Source organism: Urocitellus parryii, chromosome 4 (genome assembly GCF_045843805.1).
Source record: "Urocitellus parryii isolate mUroPar1 chromosome 4, mUroPar1.hap1, whole genome shotgun sequence".
Taxonomy (NCBI): Eukaryota; Metazoa; Chordata; class Mammalia; order Rodentia; family Sciuridae; genus Urocitellus; species Urocitellus parryii.
Window position 1 is genome coordinate 90,753,793 of NC_135534.1, and position 23,669 is coordinate 90,777,461.

At 36.8% G+C, this 23,669-nt stretch overlaps 1 protein-coding gene across 1 annotated transcript in view; it reads right to left on the reverse strand.

Annotated features, from left to right (window-relative positions):
• Nucleotides 1-23,669, reverse strand: part of LOC113185383 (uncharacterized) — a 103,352-nt gene that overhangs the window by 3,104 nt on the left and 76,579 nt on the right. The window contains exons 8-9 of the mRNA XM_077797320.1: nucleotides 3,874-4,143; nucleotides 3,520-3,667 (exon numbers count right to left, since the gene is read on the reverse strand). Coding sequence (XP_077653446.1) covers nucleotides 3,520-3,667; nucleotides 3,874-4,143 — 418 coding nt within the window. The remainder of the gene's footprint in view (nucleotides 1-3,519; nucleotides 3,668-3,873; nucleotides 4,144-23,669) is intronic.

The window sequence follows — 23,669 nt, forward strand, 5'->3', positions numbered from 1 at the left end:
GCAAAAGTTTTTTTTTTTTTTTTGGGGGGGGGGGTACCAGGGATTGAATCCAAGGGTGCTTAGCCTCTAAGCCACATCCCCATCCCATTTATTTATTTATTTATTTGGTACTGGGGAACTCAGGGGCACTTGACCACTGAGCCATATCCCCAGCCTATTTTGTATTCATTTAGAGACAGTCTTGCCGAGCTGCGCAGCAGCCTTGCTTTTGCTGAGGCTAGCTTTGAATTCATCATCTTACTGCCTCGGTCTCTCCAGCTGCTGGGATTACAGGCATGTGCCACTGCGCCCAGCTCCATTTTTCTACTTTGACACAGGGTCTCACTAAATTGCTGAAGCTACCCTTGAACTTGCAATTCTCCTGCATCAACCTCCAGTGCGGCTGGGATTACAGGTATGTGCCACTGTGCCTGGCCTGCAAAAGGCATCTTATTCATCATCTCATTTTGCAGAGAATTAGATGCTAAGCATTCATGTAAATGCTCTCCAGAGGCTGGGCTCTTGACCACACACACTATGATGCCTTGTTTATATAATACACAGTAAAGTGGCTATCTAGTCAACAACAAAACTAGACTCAAAACTAAGTCTGAGGCTAGAGAGAATGTGGAAATTAAGAGTTGCTATTAAATGGGTATAAAGTTTATTATGCAAGATGACTAAGTTGTAAAGATCCACTGTATAACATTGTAAGTAATCCAATATTATACTTAAGAATTTGTTGAGGGTGGATCTCATGTTAAATATTCTTACCACTACTTAAAACACAAAAACGGCAGATGTAACTAAATTTGTCTTCCTCAAACATTCCTTTTAACCATTTCATTCTACAGTCTATGCAACTCCCTCTTCCCCCAGTACTGGGGATTGAACCTTGGGGCACTTTACCAATGAGCTACACCCCCAGCCCTTTTTGAGATAGGCTCTTGCTAAATTGCTCAGGTTGATCTCAAACCCTCCATCGTCCTGCCTCGGCCTCCTAAACTGCTTGGATTACAGGTGTGCATCACAACACCTGGCTTCTCCATGCAGCTCTTAAGAAACAAAAGGAACTAAATTTTTTTATAAAGCGTTATTATCCAATAAAAGGAAAGTCAGAAATGTCTATTAATGGTAGATATATGAAGTTTCAGTTTCTTTAATGGGACAAATATTGTCCTTACTTATGGAATGCCATTTTTTAAAACAACTTCAAAGTAATTTCTAGCTTTAAAATGGACTTTGTTTTTAATGTAACCCTAAAAAAAAAAAAACAACCAATTTGGGGCTGTGGCTCAGTGGTAGAGTGCTTGCCTAGCATGCACGAGGCACTGGGTTCAATCCTTAGCACCACATAGATGTAAAGATATTGTGTCCACCTAAAACTAAAAAATAAATATTAAAAAAATACAACCAATTTAAATTACAACATAGTACTTTCTCAGTTAATGGACTGTAAGATGTACCCTAATTTCAGAGATATTAATATACTGAGAAAAAAACCTCAAAATGTTGAAGTTATACTTGCTTATGTTATTTTCATCATCTACTGATTTATGCATGAAAATAGGAATTAAGTGAAATTTCTCAGGTGTTTGCTTTTGCCTGCACATTTCCCATATAATACAGGATTTTGGACACTGGCTTCTTTACATTGAGCACACAGCATTATCTGGTCATATGTATGTGGAAAAAAATCATTCCCAAAAGGCTAAAATTATGTACTTAGTACTTAATTTAAAATTTAAAAAAAGCAAGTTTGTTTCACTACTCAGTTAAATAAATGTAAAAATGGCTAATTTACTATAATAAAAAAAGTGCCTTTGGTGAAAGTAACCAAGAAAATAGATAAATCTCTAGAAATAGTGATTTTAAAAACTCATCTCAAATTGCTACACACTTTATTTTTGGACACAATACTTTTATTTATTTTTACATGGTGCTGAGGATTGAACCCAATGCATTGCATGTGCTAGGTTACATCCCCTGCCTTGTATGTGTTGATAGGAATTAATGTTTCTGAATACTTTAACCTCATAAAATACCACTCATTCTTTTAAAATGAGTTTGATATGTTGACTGTCATTTTTTATTTAAATATTTAAAAATAATTTAATATTTTTAAGTAACAGAATTTGCTAGATCCCACTTTCATTTACAAAATGACATTCGCTTTTGTCAATGAACTGAAATTTTCAGAAACTTTCCATCTATTCATTTAGTATCAATAGATACATTTGTATAAATACTTTTTTTTGGTATCAGGAACTAAACCCAGGGGTGCTCCACCACTGAGCTCTTTTTATTTTGAGAAGGAGCCTCTCCAAGTTGCCCAGGTGGCCTCGAACTTGCAATCCTCCTACCTCAGTCTCCCAAGTAGCTGGGATTACAGGGGTGAGCCACTGCACCCAGCAAAGTAATTCCTCTTTAATGTACCAAGAAGCCTGATTTGCTTTTATATGAAATCATACCTAGTGTCAAAAAATGAAGGATCACATGAAAATAGAAGGGAGACTAGTAGAGGAAGGAGACATGGGGAGGAAGAAGGCATGGACAGGAAGGAGGGGAGTGAAAGGTAGGTACTAGGAAACAAAACTGACCAAATTCTGCTGTTCTCTTTTGTGCATGTACGAATATGTAATGATGAACCTCATGATTGTGTAAGTGTAATGTACCAATAAAAGGGGGGGGTAGATAATTTCAATGGCCTATTCCAATATTTCCCATAATGTATTCCACACAATACTAGTTCTGAGAGGTACATCAGCTCTACCTGAACAAAAGTAGGTCCATTCATTTAACAAATATTTCTGCCAAAAAAGTTGAGTATTTCATATTGTATTTCACTTTTGAAGTTACTAATGCACATCAGCATATTAAAAGTTCAGGGGAATTTTAAGTAGGCTATTTATTCAGTCCAGCATTTCCCAAAATTTTTTGATGTAAAAGCTTGGTGGGGGTGCACATGTCAATGATAACTGTTAACCTATAATTTTGAGCAAATTTTAGAAATTATTTATATTTATGTACATTACCAAAAGAATGAACTGGCTCTTGTACACATGCAATGGATGGATGTGTCTATCCCAAATTCATGTCCCAATGTGATATTTGTTGATGGAGACTTTGGGGGGTAATCGGATCATGAGGGCTAGTTAGAGGAATTTCTTTCGTTTCGGTGTCTTTGTCATCACCAGTAAAAAACACCTGTTTACCAAAAATGCTTTCTCGTACCAAAAGACATAACACATACTAGGTCCATAGGCTGATGAGACCTGATATAGGATTTTTTGGGATTATTTGAGATTACAGGTATAAATAAATAAAAATCATTGGCTAAACTTTGGTTAAAATAAGATACAATTATGTTAATAGGTACATGCATCTGCTTTCATTTACAAGTGCAATTGCAGGCTTTATGTTAACAATTTACTTTGGGCAGAGGGAAGTAACAAAATTTATCTATCCTTGAGATGAACATTGGCCTGACTGGCAATCTGTCATAATAGAGATGTGAAGAAATAGCCAATCAAAACTTACATTGTTCTATATCGGATGCCTCTTCTTGAATAGTAGATTTTGCAACCAATGTAAAGAATAGATAAAACGCCCAGTGTTAACACAATACCACCAACAAAGCTGCCAGTGTCAAATTTTGATTTTTCATTAAAATGAATGGTTGCTGTGACTAGAAGAAAATAGAGAACAAGCATTAGTGCATTTTTTAAACATCATAGTTAACTAAAACTTTTTGAATTTCTGTGTATGAATACTTATGTGGGACCAAGGGAAAATTTGGCACAGAAAGTTTCTATATTTTTGCAGAATGGAATGATATGGTATTTAACAACTTATTTGCAGCACAGAAACAAACAGGTCAAATTTAATACGTACTTGTTAATGATGTCGCTAAACTATTTTGAGTTGTGGTTGTCATAGATGTTGACATCTGGGATACGTTCTGTGAAACACTTGTTGCTTTGGATGTAGATTTTAAAGTAGTGGAAGTCGTATTTGTTGAGAACCCTGGTGTTGCCATTTTAGAAGTCATTACTGTTTTGATGGTGACATTTGTCACATTTTCTGAGACCAAGGAAACTGAAGTTGGTGATGGTTTCACAGTGGTGCTGTTAGATTCAGATGTATAGTTGTTATGCATACTATCTGCAAGAAAGTCAAGAAACATAAAACCGGTGCTATGATTTAGGGAAAAAAAAATCCCACCATATTGTCACTTTCATGGGTACACACAGCAAGAGATCAAACAAATATACTATACTGCAATAAAATATTTCAGACTAAGATATCCAACAGAAATCAGGCCCAGATTTATATAAAAAGTTAATTTTTGTGAAGATATTAAAAAGGTAAAACTCCAAAAACTGAGTTCCTTCTGTGCAAGGAATGTCTTGACCTCTGTGTATGAACATCTTACCATTATTCATATCACATTATACGGTTTCAACAAATGTTTTTGACTGGCTGATTAAACTAATCAGTATTTTAAAAAGGGTTTTTAATATCCCAAGTTTCTCCAGCACATCTTTCCAAGAACTTCTGAGGACAATCAGTTGCTGCATGTTTCTCACCCCCAGGACTGGACACGAGTTACTTTTTGTAAGCATTATAAACAACACCTTACTGGATCATTCCTAAAATTTGAGTATTTTTTGGTATAAAATATTATTATGTCTACAAAAAGGAATAGGTACTAATTATGTCAATTCTACTTAAGTAAAACTCCTAATAATAAAAATGTATTTCTTTTATTTCTCATTCAGTAAAGGTTTCTTTGGTCGTATTCCATATGACCAAAAGCAATCCTTTCTATGTTAACAGTTTATAAAGTATCTTCTTTTAAAGTCCACAATTTTAACTATTTACTAAACTATTATAATCAAAGTACCCATAGTTGTAGACACTACCTAAAGAGTGAAAACTTAATTCAGGGCTTGGGTTGTACCTCACTGGTAGAACACTTGCCTAGTATGTGTGAAACAATGGGTTTGATTCTCTGCACCATCAATAAATAAATTAAAGTCCTTCAACAAATCATTTTTTTAAAAAACTTAATACATTTTTGTCCCTTTAATATGCTGTAATTTACTTCTGTGTGTTTCCCGTATCTCAAAAGTTTGTTTTCAGGTTTTTTGGTTTCCTATGTTGCCTACATATATCCACTTTACTCTCTAGGTCCAAAGAGAGAGGGTGGGGGAAAAATTAACCACCTGGCCTGCCTTCTTTCCTTTAGTCAGCACCAATGCCCTCAGGTTTCCTGCACCACTGCTGCTGTCATGGACCAAGTCATTCATATAATCAGTTATTATCATCCTGTCTTCCACAACTATTTTAGAATTGTTCTTGAAAGATTTCAGTATTAATTTTCAACCTAATGGTACAGGCTGGTTTCAATAATGTAGCTTATCTGCACTTCAGGTTGTATTACTCACATTCCTGCCACATTTTCTTAACTTTCTCTTCCATTGAATAGCACCTTTTTTTTTTTTTTTAAAGACTAAGGGTATTAATACCTTTTTACTACCTATGAAAACTATAGTTATCAAGTATCTAACCATATTTGAACTAATGTTTTTATTATTCAATTCTGAATGCTCTACAAAGATACAATATACTTTAGCATTAAAATAATCACATTTTAAACTGCTGAATGTGTTGTACTGCATTGAAATTAAAAACAGCAAAGAGCCAGAATTTATAGCCTATCATTAACAGAATGATCTTTTGCAAAGTAAAACAAGGAACACACTGCCACTTTTGGATTCAACACATACAGACTACCCTACCCCTCTGCATAAAAAGACATTTCTAAAAGAGGCTTGTACAAAGTCACATGGGCTAAAGAAACAATAGTAGCTGAAATTTTCTACAAATTGAAGAATACGCCAACTGTATTTATTAAATTTTATTAAACTGTATTTCAAGATGTTTACAGGCATGAACTGAAATGGATGGCTATTCTCTTCAAGATTAGAACTCAGAGAACCAGGTGTGGTGGTGCATGCTGGCTCAGGCAGGAGGATCACAAGTTCAAAGCTAGCCTCAGCAACTTATGCCCTAAGCAACTCAGCAAGATCCCATCTCAAAATAAAAAGGACTGGGGATGTTGTTCAGTGGTAAAGTGCCCCTGGGTTCAATGTGGGGGTGGGGGGGTTGGTTGGAATTCATACCTGGGGACCCAACTCCCTTGTTTTGAAATATCAAAAATTTGTTTTCCTCTTTAAATGATAACCATCTCAAGACTGGTTTCTTCCCTCCCTTAACCATTCAAAGGCTACTACCTCCAGGGAGTAGCAAAATTAATACACAGAAGTGTCAGCAGAATAGGCCACCTACACAGGACTTGCTAAGGGGAAGCCCTAGCTGACTATGTCTTAGCCATTCCTCGAGCCTCTTATAAGACTGAGGCTGGAAAGGTCCAAGGAGGGTATGATGTTGAAGGATGTCCATGCCACTTCTGCATATGGACAAAAAAGAGAAGGATGCTACTTTTCTGCTTGCTTCAAGCTGGAAACTCTTCAAAGGAACTACCTGAAGAGCTGGGCAAGTACCTCCTGCCACAGACTAGGATCTGATTGAAGCCTAAAGGAGAGATGCTTTGGCTGAGCTGTATCTACCAATTGACAGCAAAGTTTCTCAATTCTCATGAACAAACCAGACCCTACAAAGATAGCTGGCATACAGATGCCTTAAAAGATAGCTCCCCAAGAGCATAGTCTAGAGGGCTGAAGCACCAAAAGCAAGGGTCTGAAGGGGTTTAGCAAGGGCCAGTAGGAGAGGCCCTGCTGCACTGAGGGAGCTAGGACTCAGCAAGACAATTTCCCATTAATCTGCCAAGAAGTACATACCTGCCACCCAGAGGGCACCTATGTCAGAGCATCCCAGCCATCAACCATCAATGGCTTTTTCCCCTTATGCCTCTCTAGGCCTGATCTTGTAAAGGCCATGAACAAAAGGAGCTGGGCAATAACAAGGAAGGAACCCTACAATGTCAATTTTCCCACTGGAGGCTTCTAACAATGAAGCAGGCCTGGATTGGCAAAGGAGAGTTTCAATCTCAAATCATTGTACAGTTTCATTATTTGAATATTATTCTGGATGGGAACTGTACCCTACTATATAGAACTTAGTCTTAAATAAAATGGGTATATGATCTATAATACTTCAGCTAATACAGATGGAGGATGAAGCTACCAGGAAAAGGGTGTATATAAACAAAGTTGTCCACACTCAGTGCTAAGATTGAACTGTGTCCCCCAATTCATATACTGTAAGTCCTAACCCCCAGAACCTAAGAATATGACCTTGGGGACTGGTGTTTTTTCAGAGATCAAGTTAAATTATCAGGGTAGGCTGTATTATGGTGTCCTTATTAAAAAAAGGGAAAATTTGCAGAAATGCTCACACATAGAGAACACCATTTGAACATGAAGGCAAAGGATCATGGTGATGCTTCTTTTGTAACCTAAGAAACTGCAACGACTGCCAGCAAACTACTGGAAACTGGGTACGAATCATGAAACAGATTCTCTCTCTCAGCCCTCAGAAAAAAGCGACCCTATTGATACCCTGATCTCCCATTCTAGCCTCCAGAATGGCAGGACAGTAAATTTCTGTTATTTTGGTAGTTAAGTCACTCAGTTTGTGGTACCACTGAGTCCCAGCAAACTGATATACTCAACTTTTCTCACAACAAAATTTGTCTGCAACTACACAAAGGGAATTAGTGGTTGTGCTAATACTTTTACAGATCTCTAAAACTAATCACTGAGATGAAATAGTAAATACTTATCAAATCAGTCTGAAAGCTTGTTAAATAAACTTTGAGATCTATAGATTTCAATCAGAGATATAAGCATTTCTTGATCTTAATTCCTGGTTTCAATTAACATTACAGGAAAAAATGAAGCAAAGGGCTGTAATAACAGCACCCGTGCACCTTCCCTCCCAGCAGCTGCAGCTGGCAATAAAAGAAAAAGATGAAGAACATGGATATAATGATCTTTTGGAACTGTTGGGGAAAAAAAAAAAAAAAAGAAAGATCAGGCACTCCAGTCAGTTCCCTCTACCTATTTTGTGATGAAACTACTCCATAAGCTCAGTTTTTCTTATGACAGAGCCTCCATTTACTCTATTCTTTACCATACCAGCCCTGGTGATGTTTTCTAGGCACAGTGGGTATGAGTTTCAGTTCTGGATCAGTTCAGCTATTTACTTGTTGGAGTGTCTGATAAGTTACTTAACCTGAGATTCACTATTCTTCTGAATCTGTATTACATAGGTATCACAAGGGGCTGGAAGAATTAATGGAGATAATGTTTGTCTAGCACTTGGCAACATACCTACCCCGGAAGTAAGTGCTCAGTGATTTTTTTTTTTTTTTACCATTAGTTTCATTAACCCTAACCCCTACAAAGCTGCACTATAAAGTTCCCTATGGAAAGCTGAAGAGTAGGCTCAGTCAGATCTAAAATTTCCCAAGGTCACCATAATCACCATCACCATCTGAATACGCCCCAGGCTTTTCCCTTTGCTTTTCTTTTTGTTGTGCTAGGGATAAAACCCAGGGCCTCAGGTCTCCAGCTCCAAACAAGCTCAAGGACTATCAATGAGGCACTTCCTCAGCCTGCCCCAGGCCTTTACTATTAACACAGCACAGTGGCCTTTTTATCAAAGCAAGATCAGGAAGCAGTCTGATCAAGATCAAGATCAGGAAGCAGTCTGCTTTTTCCTAGAACCAAATAAAAGTCTTCAAAGTCTGGATGATTTATTTCTCCTATCTTGGTATAACTCTGCTGTGTTATCTGAAATAACTTATTTCTAAAACTGAGTCCAAAAATATCTCAATGACACATTTTTTCCCTTTAACCTAAATATTTCAAAGTTAAGGGTGACAGTTTTTTTCCTCTGGGCATGAAATACACATTTAAACCGACCTGAAAATACATATTCAATTTTTTTAAAAAAATCTCACTTATTTTTAAATGGGACAGTAGTAGCTTTTCATTTCCTATTATAGTTGTTAAAAATATAGAGCTATTTCAGACAAACTTTCTGGTGTCACAGTGTTATTTTGAGGAATCTAATTCTAAACATGATTCGCAGCTTCAATGAATTAAGTTACTTATCAGGGTTCCAGGAAATTATTTTTAATAAAATTTTTTTTTAGTTGTAGGCGGACACAATACCTTTTTATTTTATTTATGTGGTGCTGAGGATTGAACCCAGGGCCTCACACATGAGAGATGAGTGTTCTACAGCTGAGCCACAGTCCCAGCCCCCTAGAATTTTTTTTAATCTCTCCGCTCCCATAAAATATTTTATAAACTTATCCCATTAAATAAATCAGTGTAATCCCAGAAAGCAAAGAGGCCTTCTTTCTCATTGCACAGAGTCATTCTAAAAATTCTTCTCAAAATGCACAGAACTGAAAATTCAGACTTATAGAAATCTACCTTAAAAGACCTACCAAAATCTAGATTAAAAAAAAAAATCTAAAACACTGGGACAAAGAGCCTCATTATCATAAAGAAATGTTTGCTTTCTTAAAAATACAACATGAATTCCTAAATTTCTAAGTGGAAAAACTAAAATTTCAAGCAGAAAAAAATTAAACAAAAATTTATATATATATATATAATTTTTTATTGTATACCTCTGTTTTCAGTCCCACATTTTACATTATCATTTGCTATACTTAAATATTGTATTAACATAAACAGGATGTTTGTTTGTTTGCTCTGAACTGAAAGAGGCATTTTCATTCAAAGGAATTACTTGCCTTAAAGACAAGAAAAGGACTGGGAATGTCTCTCAGTAGTAGAGTACTTGCCTAGCAAGCATAGGGCTCTGGATTCGATACCTAGTGCTTCCATTAAAAACAAAACAACCCAACAATGAGACCAACCAACCAACCAATGGCAAGATGCAGTCCAGGGCTATATGGAAAGAAGCTGAGCAGAGGGTTAAGAAGGTAGCCAGGTAGCCTGGCTTTCTAGCTCTCCGGCCATCCTGATGGCTGCTCTAGATTAAGGGATGTCCCGCATCTAAGGTGGGAAAATGGTGGCCGCACAAAAAAAAAAAAAAAAAAAAAATACTAAAAAGTCTCTGGAGTTGATCAACTCTCGAAAAAAAAAATACTAAAAAGTCTCTGGAGTTGATCAACTCTCGGCTTCAGCTTGTTATGAAAAGTGGAAAATATGTACTGGGGTACAAGCAAACTCTGAAGATGATCAGACAGGGCAAAGCGAAATTGATCATCCTTGCCAACAATTGTCCAGCTTTGAGGAAATCTGAAATAGAGTACTATGCCATGTTGGCCAAAACTGGTGTCCATCACTACAGTGGCAATAATATGGAACTGGGCACAGCATGTGGAAAATACTACAGAGTGTGCACACTGTCTATCATTGATCCAGGTGATTGGTAACCTCAGCTAATTACAAAAGAGGCATGAACCATAGTCACAAAGGCCTCAAATAAGTCTCTTCTTTCACTATTTATTTTCCTTTTCTGCTCAAAACCTCCAGTCCTCTCTGGCCATCTCACTCTTTGTTATCCTGACACACTCCTGTTAGGCTGGCAGCTCAGTTCTCCACCTTCTGAACACTTGTTTAGTACCTAACTCAATGCCAACAACTATACTAGGAGGCTCTGTTGACACAGAAAAGATCCTTATCAGGATGATACTGGAAGGTGGTATTCATGAAGAGACCAAAGAAACTGCAGCTCCTCCAGTCCCATACCTTGTCTTATGCATTTCTTCCAACTTGGCTGTTCCTGATTTTTATGCTCTATAACAAATAAGTATAAGTAAAGTGTTTCCCTCAGTTCTGTGAGCCATTCTAGCAAATTAGCTAACTTGAAGAGGGGGTTGAGGGAATTCTTAAATTTACATCTGATCAGTCCAAAGTACAGTGATTGGCATCTGAAGTGTGGGCTGCCTTGTGGGGCTAAACACTTAATTCATGGGATCTGACACTAACTTCGGGTAAGTAGTGTCAAAAGTGAACTGAACTGTAAGATACCCAGCTTGGTGGGAAGAAGAATACTGCTTTCCCATATCTTTTCAATGGTATTAGGTGGCTATTGATGTAAGTATTGCACCTTATATTTTCATTTTATTTTACCAAAGTCCAAGCACAGTTTGGGGAAAACTTGGTCATTTTTAGCATATGCTCCAAACTGTGCAAAGTACTAGAGATGACACCCAAGAGGTGTCTAAACCCTTTCATGACAGATAAGGCCCCAGTGTCTCTGTACTGTCTAATCTTCTGTTAGTCCCTTCTGCCCCAGCAGAATGATCTGTATCTACCTAAATTTCCCTCAGCACCTGATTACATAGTTTTGTTACTTTAACGTGTTCCTTCCTCTGTGGGGATAGCTTCTCATCTATTCTCAGCCTGGTGAAGCTCTACTCATGCTGAAGGCCCAGTCCAGAAATTATACTGAAGGTACATTATAAGTAAGTGGACTAAATATGTGACTTAAAAGACAACAGATCATTAGACTGAATTTTTAAAACTTTAGTTTTAAACAGAAGAACGCAGGAAAGCATTAAAAATATAGAAAATGTTACAACATATAAGTACTAACCAGGAAAAATGGTGATGAAGCTCTACCCATATCATATGAAATAGTCTTTAAGGCAAACACCTCCATTAGAATTTTTTAAAAAGAAAGAACATTTTGTAATCTGACAAGCTGCATTTTATATATGAAATGAGATATATATAAAGAGAAAACTGACAGACCCAATAGGAAAAAAATCAGACAATTCTTCAGAGCTTGAATTTTGTCAACACCCCTTAAAAGAAAAATAACAAACGAACCAAAATAAGATAGAAATAATAAAGATTTCAGGAAGAATTTAGAAGTTCCAAACAACATTAACACACTTAACTTCAGTGACAACGTAGAACATTGTACCTAACAACTACAGAATTCATACACCAGTAATGAACCTGAACTTCACGATAAATGTCAGGTCTCAATAAATTTCAAGGATGTTATTTTTGGCCACAGTGAATTTCACCTAAAATCAAGAGTAAACACCTGCAAATTCCCAAAGGACTGTAAAATAAGCGACAGCTTTACAACTATAGATAAGGTAAAAAATTACAACAGAAAATTATTTTGATAAGTTATGTTATAGAGTTCTTACTAGGTACAAATATGGCTTGAGTTCAAGCCATATTTAAGACAAAAGTTCTAGTTTAAATGCATATATTAGAAAGAGAAAAAAAATGGTGGTGGGAGGCAGCACCAGGGATTAAAAGTAGGTCCTTGTGCATGTTAATGAAGTGCTCTCTACTGCTAAGCTACATTCCCTGCCTGGAATATGAATTTCTGTAAAGATAAATTTAGGAAACATTAATCTCTTCCTGGAATTCACATAAATTCCATTTTGGGGGAAAACTTTTGAATGTTGTATCCTCCTTAATAAAATCCATTTTGAGAGGCTTTCTTTAGATATTCATCTGTACTAAGAGAGAGAATCTAAAATTCTGTTGGAAAGGCATCTTGAGATGCTTAGGTAGCCAGATACACCTGATTAATAAAAGCTTGAGCATCAAGTTTGCTTCCGAAATTTTTAGCTTTTATATTCACTATTCTAAAAATTAAAGTAGACATTGTACTAAAAAAGTTTATTCACTCTTTCATATTTTAAACCCTTGATTCTTTTATTCCATCCATTCACTAAGCATTGAGCACCCTTCTACATATCAGACACTGAGATACAAAGATAAATACATGCTCCCTTCTCTAGTGGAGGGGAAAGACCAACTGAGACAGAGAGTATTTCATGGTAATACCCCAAAAGTATGAAGAAAATGCTTCTTAGCTAAAGATAAACTGAGAAATCATGTATTTAATTTTATAAATTCATAATTTACAGAATTTATTATATAATAACTTACCAGCTGTTTTATACAAGAATGCTAAATACTATAAGAGGAATGAAGATAAAACAATTCAAGAACCTTTCAACCAGTGTGGAATATCAGACTTGTACTCTCTTATGTTACTAAAATATACAGAGAGAGAGAGAGATGTTTTTATAGAAGATAGAACAGATGCAGTTAGAAGAGAAACAAAGTCTGGAAGGAGGAAGAGACTGGGGGAGGTGAATTTGCATTTTTTCCAACCCAATCCTGCTCTATACAATAAAATGAAAAAGAGAAACATTTTTAGTGGAGGAAATTGTACAAGAATAAAGGGGTAAAGTTATAAGAATGGTAAGAAGCCAAATTTAGCTGAAGCACATGTGGTGCGTGCAATAATTCAATAACTGGAAAGTGTACTATGTGTCAGACATGTTAGGCATTGGAGGAATAGTGGAGAAGATATTAAAGGCCCCCAGTTCTTATTTAGGCAGAAGTGGGGCAATGAAAAAGTAACATGATTCTCTTAACAAAGACCCTGAATCCATCAAGCAAGATACAGAAAATTGGCAATAGGACCAGAGTGGTCTTTGCTATTATTATATACCTAATGATGTGGAAGAGTCTTTGGAGTGGGTTTGCAGGAGTCTGGAGGAACAGGCTAGCAGAAGCCTAGAATGTTCTGAACAGATTTTAACAGGTAATTTTGGTGTGTGTGGGGGGCACTCAGAAGACCAGAATGCTGTAAAGATTGTGGAGGGTAAAGGCAATGTTAATGAATTTTCAAGTAGAAACAAGGAATCAGTATACTCAGAATTAGACTAGAGGCTATCCTTGTACACCATGATAAAGAGTTTGGATGCATTTTGTCCATGCTCTGAGACTTTGTGGGAGGCCAAGTTTAAAGTGTACCTGGGGAGGAGATTTCAAGACAGTATAGCATTCAGGCTGCAGCATGGGTATTACTGGCTGATTCAGTGAAATTTATATTTAAAATCAGGAGCAAAGAGCAACAGAGCAGAAAGATTTGGAAAATTTGCAGTTTGGCTAGAAAAGCAGTGAATGTAAAGATGATGTCAAGGAGGTTATAAATGCTAAAAACAATAAAAAGAAGCCAAATGCTTTACTTCAGAGAAAAGAAGACTGTTGTTTTGGGCCTATGGTGAAGCAGCATATCAAGGCAGAATGCATGGTGCTGCAAAATGTCTCATCTCACGGACAGGAAGCAAAGCCACAGAAAGGTGCTGTGATCCCACAACCCCTTTCTGGCGCATGCCCCCTGTTATGGTTTAGATATGAGGTATCCCCCAAAAGCTCATGTGTAAGATAATGCAAGAAAGTTTAGAGGAGAAATGATCGGGTTATGATAGCCTTAACCTAATCAATGCATTAATCCATTTGAATGAGTTAACTATGTGGTAGCTATGGGGAGGTAGGGTCCCTGGGAGGGTCACTAGGGGCATGCCTTTGGTGTTTATATTTTGTCCTTAGTGAACACAACGCGTGCATGCGTGCCTCTCTCTCTCTCTCTCTGCTTCCTGGTGGCCCCTAAGCTGCTTTCTTCCACCATGCTCTTCTGTGTCATGTTCCACCTCACCTCAGATCCAGAGCAATGGAAACAGTATCTAGGGACTGAAAGACCTCTGAATGTGAGTCCCTAATAAGTTTTCTTCTAAAACTGTTCTTGTCAGGTCTTTTGGTCACAGCAGCAAAAAAGCTAAAATGCCCCAATGTCCTATGAACCTCCTGGCCCTCAAAGGTTCCACCATCTCCCAATAGTGCCACCCCAGGGAACAAGTCTTTCACACATGGACTTTTGAGGGACATTCAATATTCAGAGCATAGCAGGTGGCCAAGGTAAATATTTGGTATCCATAAACTCAGGGTAAAACTTTCATTTGAAAGATCTAGGCCTATAGGAAATGAGTGCGCATTTTAAGAGTAAACACAAAAGATCTATAATTTAGGGAATGTATACAGTTGCCCTTAAAAAAAAAAAAAGACACAGGATGATCCAAAAATCACCACCACTGCAGAAATGAAACGGTTAAGTATAATGAGTGTCTCCATTTGGAAAACTATGGACTTGGGACATCTTCCCTGGAAGATCTAATGGGTTTAAGCTTAAACAACTTATAATCAATAGTGTACTAGTTTTCTTTCGCTACGTAACTAATTACCACAAATGAAACATCACCAATTATTAGCTCACAGTTGTGTAGGACAGAGATGCAGATGGACTCAGTAGGTAGGTCTGCTTACAATCTCAAAGGCTGGAATGGAGGTGCCAGGTGGGCTGGACTGTAATCTAAAAACTCTGCTTCCAAGCTCATTCAGCTTGCTGGTATTATCTGGGTTCTTCAGTCTGTAGGTCTGGGGTCTCCATCGTCTTGCTGTCAACTGGGGTTGCTCTATGCTCCTAAAGGGCACCAAGTTTAATGTCCATTCTTCCACATTCAAAATCAGCAAGAGAGGGGCTAGAGCTGTGGCTCAGTGGTACAGCATTTGCCTGGAATGTGTGAGGCCCTGGGTTTGGTCTTTACAACCATAAATAAATAAATAGTCCATTGACAACATGGGGAAAAACAAAAAACAGCAACAGCTCATTGAGTTCTCAAATCCAATTTCCTTTTCTGCCACCAGTCAGAGAAACTCTTTTAAAGAGCTCATATGATTATGTTAGGTCCCTCTATATAATCTCTTACGGTCAACTGAACAGTAATGTTAATTGCATATGGAAAATCCTTTCACTCCAAAGATAACAATCACAAGAATGATCTCTCATATTCACAGGAGAAGGAATTATGCAAGGTAGAGGTTAAGATTCTGCTTTCTACACAGTTTTTGGAAAAAGTAAACTTCCTTTCAAATGGGACAGAGCATCAGCAAACTTTCACTGAATTCAAAGGTTCAAAGATCAGGGAAATCAGAACTGGCCCCAACCAAGTTCTCTAAGACGAATTCACTGAACACACTTGGGGTTCTTTTTGAGGCTAGAGAAATTTTCCAAAAGGCTTTCAAACTAATAGGGGTCCGGTTTCTGTTTTTTTCTTTTGTTAGTGCTGGGGATGAACATATCAGGCAAATGCTCTACCACTAATCAACAATGCCACGCCTTAGGGGCCAATATTTGCTCATGTCCTGAATAAATATTTATTAACTATGAATGTTATCTGTCAAACAAGGGTTAGTCATGTACCTTGTATACCTGAACACAGAATTAATCCAATGGTATGAGGTAAGAAAGCCAACTTCTCCGAGCCACCTAAACTCCCCTGGGCAACTGTATCCAGCCTATTAGGCAATGGTCTCTTTTTAAGCATTCTGTATAAATCAGCACTCTCTACCCTCAAAGCTATGAATATCAGGGTGAAATTAATGGGTCTCTCCTAGAAGAACAATGAGGAGTAGGTTTACAGACCCAAAAGATGTATTCAGTTTATTTATGAACAGAAATTACAGGTGTGGATTAGAAGCATTTACTATTATTTCAATGTTTAAGCCTTGAAATATTAAGGTTGGAAATATATCTTAAGCAACTGAGAATTTTTGTTTTCCATTCCAGTTACATGCTGAAGCCAAATTTCTTTCTGTAAAAACTTAGAAAATATGTTGAAAGATAATGTAAAGGATGATTCTTATGGAGAAATAGATGCAAATACATGTATTATATAAAAATTTGCACTAAGTCATTTTGTCATGGAATCTGTCTACCCCTCCAAACCCTTCCTGACCCTCTCCAGCCTGCTTTCTGTCCTGAGAGGTGCAGTTGGGGTTGGGTTAGGTTTGGCCAAAAGAAAAGCATCATTGTCAATGCTTTATATTCCTTTCTCATCAGCTTAAATAAGTAACAAAACTGAAAGAATAAATGTCTTTCATTCTTTAAGCACTGCTTTGACCTGAAATGAGCTCAGAAAGCTGAGTTCTGTGTGCTCTATATGTATCTGTCTCACTAGCATTTAGTGAATAATTAGTGCTCATTCCTCTAACACCATTTAAATGTTTTATAAACATTAGCAATTTTCATAATAGCCCCAGGAGGCAGATGTTTATTGTTACCACCACTCTACAGATGAAATTAAGACACACAGAAGATGAATAACTTGCCAAGAGTCACAATATAGTAAGGGGAGGAGCCAAAATTTGTACTTAGGCAGTTTCCCTCAAAAGTCCCTACACTTAATCACTCACTACTCAAAAAGCTCTAGATGGTCCAGTTGGAATGGCAGTTATCAAGAATACAAGCAGCAATAAGTATTGGCAGGGATGTGGGGGGAAAGGCACACTCTTAAATTGCTGGTGGGACTGCAAATTGGTGCAACCAATCTGGAAAGCAGTTTGGAGATTCCTCTGAAAACTTGGAATGAAATTACCATTTGACCCAGCTATCCCACTCCTTGGTCTACACCCAAAGGACTTAAAAACAGCATACTACAGTGATGCAGCCACATCAATGTTTCTTTCTTTCTTTTATTTTTTTTTTTTGGGGGGGGCGGGTCCTAGGGATTGAACCCAGGGCCTTGTGCATTCGAGGCAAGCACTCTTAACAGTTGAGCTATATCCCCAGCCACCACATCAATGTTTACAGAAGCACAATTCATGATAGCTAAACTGTGGAACCAACTTAGATGCCCTTCAATAAATAAATGGATAAAGAAACTGGTATTTATACACAATGGAATACTACTCAGCATTAAAAGAGAATAAAATCATGGCATTTGCAGGTAAATGGATAGAGTTGGAGAATATCATGCTAAGTGAAGTAAGCCAAACCCAAAAAACCAAAGGTCAAATGTTTTCTCTGATAAGTGGATGCTGATCCATAAAGAAGGGGTGGGGCATGGGAGGAATGAAGGAACTTTGGATAGGGCAAAGGGACGGGACAGGGCACAGGGGTAGGAAAGATGGTGGAATGAGATGGACTCACTACCCTAGGTACATGTATGATGACATGGATGGTATGACTACTTCGTGTACAACCAGAGAAATGAAAAATCATGCTCCATTTGTGTGTTATGAAATGCATTATGCTGTCATGTATAACTAATTCGAATAAATAAATAAATTTTAAAAAATGCTCTGGATGGGATGGGTGAATGACTATGTCATTACTCCAATGATACAAATATTGAATAGATTTTATGTAGAAAAAAAAAATAACATGATCAGAATCACTCCAAGTAATTAATAAACTTCATCTGGGTAGATACCAAATACTCTTGATGTTCCATGTTCTATAAATCTGTATATAAGAAATGCTAATAGTCTGTATCATAAAATCCACATAAAGAAACAACAATTTCTCCTACCCTTACATACCATTCCATTGTCACAGCAGAGCTAAAATGTGTTAAGAAAACATGTATGAAGTATCTTTGAAATAACATTATTAGAGCATTATTTGCAATCTGAAAGGCTATGCAGGTGGTGCTGTCACTCAGTTACTGGAGATTTATGGCCTAAACATGGAGAATAAGCATGTGTAATGTGCAGCTGCCACATAAGAATTTGGTCATTAACAAGTTCAACACACCACAACAAAGAGATATTCAGTCAGCAAAAAACCGTCTGCTCAAATGTCAGCACAAAAGAAATCCCTAGAGATGACAACTGTACAGTTTAGTATCCACTACTAACTGATTTTAATTCATTGTGTAAAGGCTCTAGAAAATTCAATATTTAATATCAACTTTTTTCCTGCAAGACAAAGGAAAAAATGTAAACACTAAAATATAAACACACTAATGTTAGAAATGGTACCAGCTTCAAGATTGCAGTAATCTGTGAAAGCAGGAAAATACTGAACATCTGCTGTCACTATGTTAGGTTTTTCATAATTTTGTAAAAAAGTTCACATGATCTGTATAATAGTATTGGGAAATGGGTTTGGTCCCCACAAGTTACAGAGGAGAAAATTGACCTACAAAGTTAAGTAAACATTCCTAATTGCTGTTGGATATGATGGTAAAGACAGCTTAGCAGAGATCTTTGGATTTGACTTTTTTAGAGAAAAAAAAATATATTTTTTTTTTGGTAGATGAACACAACACAATGCTTTTATTTTTATGTGGTGCTGGGAATCGAACCCGGGTCCTGCCCATGCTAAGCGAGCGCTCTACCGCTGAGCCACAATCCCAGCATTAGCAGATATCTTTGGACTCCTCCAAGGCTGGTACTCTAGCTGCTAGTTCTGTCATTGTTTACTGATGAAAATCCTATATAACTATCATGCAAAACATATTGCTATTGACTTTTTAGATTCAACATAATCCATTCATTTCTCAAAGTATTACTTTTTTGTTAAATTCTAAGAGCTACGTTTTGAGATAGTTTCAACAGAAACGAACTCTGATACCCTTATGAACAATCTACCCAGAACACAGATGAAAAGCAGAAAGTAGATTTGTATGTATTCAGGTTCTTCAGTTTTAAGAGAGAACTTATTCTCTAGTTCCTCAGAACCCCAAAATACTGACCTAATAATCCTACTTTAGGAATCTTGTTAAAATCTAGTTTAAATTGTATGTCCACTGTAACATTGTTTAAAAGGGTAAAAATATCCACTAATGGGGACACTGTTAAACAAGGAAATCACACACACAAAAAAATCCAATATAACGTAACACAAATGTGAAAAATCAATGAGATAGAGCTATACATTCTGTAATGATTTTTAAATAGCTCCACAAATTCTTTGATGTGCTTCCCTTCAAAAGGTGAAGCCTAATTCTACATCCCTTGTAGGTAGGCCTAATTTAGAGATTGTTTTCTAATAAAGAGAATATGGCAGATGTCATACCATATGATTTCTGAACTAAATCTTGTAACTAAATGTTGTAAAAAGGACAGCTTCTGTCAGCTCTCTCCTGAGCCACACACTCTTAGGGAAGCCTGCACTGAGTTGTGAAGAGACTCGAGCAGTCCTATGAAAACCTCTCCTGGAGAAGAACTGAGGCTTCCTGCCAATAGCCAGCCATAAGAGTCACCTGAGAAATGAATCTGCTACCCCAGTCATGCTCATGCCTTTGTGACTGCTCCACAACTCTGAGCCTAGTTAAGCCACTATCAAACTTCTGATGCACTGGGATCATATTTTAAACTACTAAGTTCTAGAGTTCTGCTATTTAGCAACAGAAAACTAATAATGTTCTAATACAAAAATTAAAAACAAAACAAAACCTAGTAATTCACAGTTCAGTTAAAAATGCAAGTTGTAGAACATTAGGCATGAGGGAAGCAAGGGAATCTCAGATGAAGCCTCCACTACACCAATATTTGTATATTCATACTAGTTAACAGGGATTGTTTCCAGGACGATGCTGGGAAGAAAAAAAGGAGGAAGGAACAGGATACTTGCTTTGTTTTAGATGTTTTTGCATTACTTGAAAGATTAGGTTCATATATTATTCAGTTTGCACAATTTTGTAAAGCCCTATAAAAATGTAAAAAAAAATAATGAAAAAAACTTAAAAACAGATTTAAAAACTCATCTTTCATGAAAGGAAGAACAAAATTAATTTTAGACAATTGCTAGTAAGTTCTATTATGTGGCTTCCTAGTTGACTGGTGATTAAAAGCAACAAATTGAGGGAGGAGTGGGCTATTAGAGGGAGGCATAATGCCAATACAAAGACAAGATAGTTGAGTCTGTCAGAAAAAAAGGAGACAAAAGCTAAAATAAGCCATCTGAAGCCATTCAAGTGTAGGAACAAAGACCCCTTCGTATCTAGAAGCCTTGGAGGATGTAACTGCCTCCCAAGGTTATGATTATAAAAATAATATTTATAAAGTATTCCACAAGCAGAACTTTCTCCTACAATAAACCTGAGGTCTACTAGAGAAGTATTTTTACCATCATTTAACAGACTGGAAATAAACTCAGGAAGCAAATGGAGCAAGAGCACAAAAGACCCCGAGTTCTATTCTAAGAGCTCAAAGCTTGTAGATGTGGTCCGTAAGACACCATGGCCAGGAGATTTCCTCCAAACCATCCCACTCTGCACTGATACAATGCTTACTAAGCAACCTCTTTGGACACAGTCTTGGTGAAAAGTAAAAATCTGTTTTCATCATGGATATCTGGAAAACACTGGAGGCAGAAAAATCTCTTAAAATTTAGAAGAGGGAATGAGGAATATCTTAATTTGTAACCATTAATTCTCAAGAGTCAGGATATATCATTATGTGTCTCATTATCTGTCAATCACTTAAGATTCTCAAGCAGCAGTCAAGCACATTAGAAACAGATTTTTGTTACAACCAGTTCTGTGCTTCAATTGTGGTGCAGTCATTTTCCGTGTAACTTTTTCCTCATCTCTAAAATTAGGAAAATAACTCATAGGTTATTGTGTGGAATGTAGAAAATAAGGGTGAAATATCTTGCTCAATTCTTGGCAATGGCATTTTCAAGGAATAGTTACCACTGTTGTTACCCCACCAGCATCATTTTATAACAGGGTACAAGCAAATAAAGATGGCCTGGATTTTTGGAGTATAGACCCATTTCCTTCACCTGGGTTCACTGTTATGCCCTCCAATGATACATCTTAATTTTTCTCATTCTACCTCTGAATGTCACATCCACTCAGACCTTGTTCTAATGCTCTTCTTCTAATATTTTCCAAACTGAAATTAATCTCTTCCTTTTCTGAGTGTTCACTCATGTTATTTGCTCCTTTATTACTGTGCTTATACTGGTCTTTGATTACAGCTATTTTTTTTTTAATCAAATTTTAAGGATCCCAACAGTTGCACCTATGTCCACAGTCCCTGGGACATTGTCCTACATCGTTTTTGTTTTTTTATTTTTTATTTTTTTAACTAAACTCCTTTTTAAAAAATAGCTTTATTTGATTTTTTGTTTTTATGTGATACTGAGGATCTAATCTAGTGCCTCACACATGCTAGGTGAGTGCTCTACCACTGAGCCACAACCCCAGCCCTGTCCTAGGTCATTTTGAACACAGAAGGTATAAAATAAACATTTGCTGAGTGGCTATTACAAATGAATATTGATGCTTATATAGCACAATTATCAAACATTGATAAGGTCATCTGGATTTCTGTAGCTTTGCTTAAGAGACCAATTAACTATAGTACCCTAATCAGAACTCTGACTTCTTCACTTCTGACCACTGTATCTGGGTCATCTCTGACAGTGATGGGTAACATATATAGTACTTATTATGTGCCAGGCACTGTTATAAGTGCTTTACTTATGTTTACAAATTTAGTCCTCACAACCCTATAAAGTAGTACTTGAAGGAAATGAGGCATAGAATTTAAGATTATACATAGTTCATTTTTTCCCCCTAAGTATAAAAGAAGAAGAAGAACTGGGAGATGCAGTTCAATGGTAGAGCATTTGTTTAGAGGATGTGAGGCTGTGGGTTCAATCCCAACCTCAGGAAAAAAAAAAAAGGGAGGGGTAGGGGAAGGAAAGCTAATAAAAACTCAAATCATTCACAACAGGAAACAGTTTTTAAAAGCTATAATGACCAAAGAGAATTTATTAACCACTGAAACACTCTGTGTTGTTTACAAAGCATATTCTGACACTTCCATAAATTTTTATAAACTCCCATGGGTTAGAATCCATTGTATCCTTTATTTTCCATTTCTCCCTATTCACATTTTAACAGATATTGTGTTTACTGCCCAAAGGTAAAAGAGGTTTCTACTATCTATCTTTTATAAGCAATTTTAACTAATCTACTGAAACAATTTTAGTTACTTACCTCTAACTAGTGTGAAACTAAAGCAAAATGAGCTTCACATCTATGGGCACCAGACTTCTACAGGAACTTCCCTTGCCTGAGGACAATTGCTTTGAAGTTAACTAGATTTCCAAAGCACATGTAATATGATATTTTAAAAACAAAAAAATTTTAACTCAAACTCTTGAGTAGAAAATTAAGATCAATTTCTTTATAATAATTAATTTCCACTTAAGGAGATGACTGTATAATTTATTTTTTGCCATGCTGGGGACTGAACTGAGGGCCTCCTGCAAGCCAAGCTCCCTACCACTGGGCTAAACCCTCAATCCTAAGCTTTAGATCTTTCTTGAAAGATACAAAATTACCTCTGACTTCAAAATGGCAAAACCTAGAAAGTTTGCAATCAAATAAGATATGCAATGACTTTTGGTGTGCTTTTTATTGCGGATGTTTAACAATGAAAGCAAAATTACTTACTAGAAAATGAAGATAAAGACTGAATGAGCATGTAGCACAATGTTTAAAAAGTTTTTCCTGGAAAAATGGAGGCTGAGTAAGCTCCTTCAGTGATCATTTTCCCACAGGAACACAAAGTTGAACAGCTATTCACACACCCAACTACTTTCACAAGAACTAAGGAAATAAGTTGCTATCATTTCAAGACAGCTTGTTATTTAAAAGATGTTTTGTTTTTGTTTTTGTTACAAGTCTCATACTACTTTAAATGGTCAAAAGAATCAAAACACACTACTACAGTAATTTACTTAACCACAAAGGAAAATTGTAAAAGAGGATGAAAGAAAAGGAACTATGACAAAACTGAAAAACAAGCTATAAAATAGCTGTGGTAAGACCTTACTTATCAATAATTACTCTGAATGTAAATGGATTCCCTTCTCTAGTTAAAGGGACAGAGTGACAGGATGAAAGTAGAATGTACTTAGAAGAAACTCACTTCATCTGTAAGGACATACACAGACTACAAGTGAAGAGTCCATGAAAATGGAATCTCAAAAAAAACCAAGAGTAACCATACTTACATCAGATGAAACAGACTTTAAATTAGAAG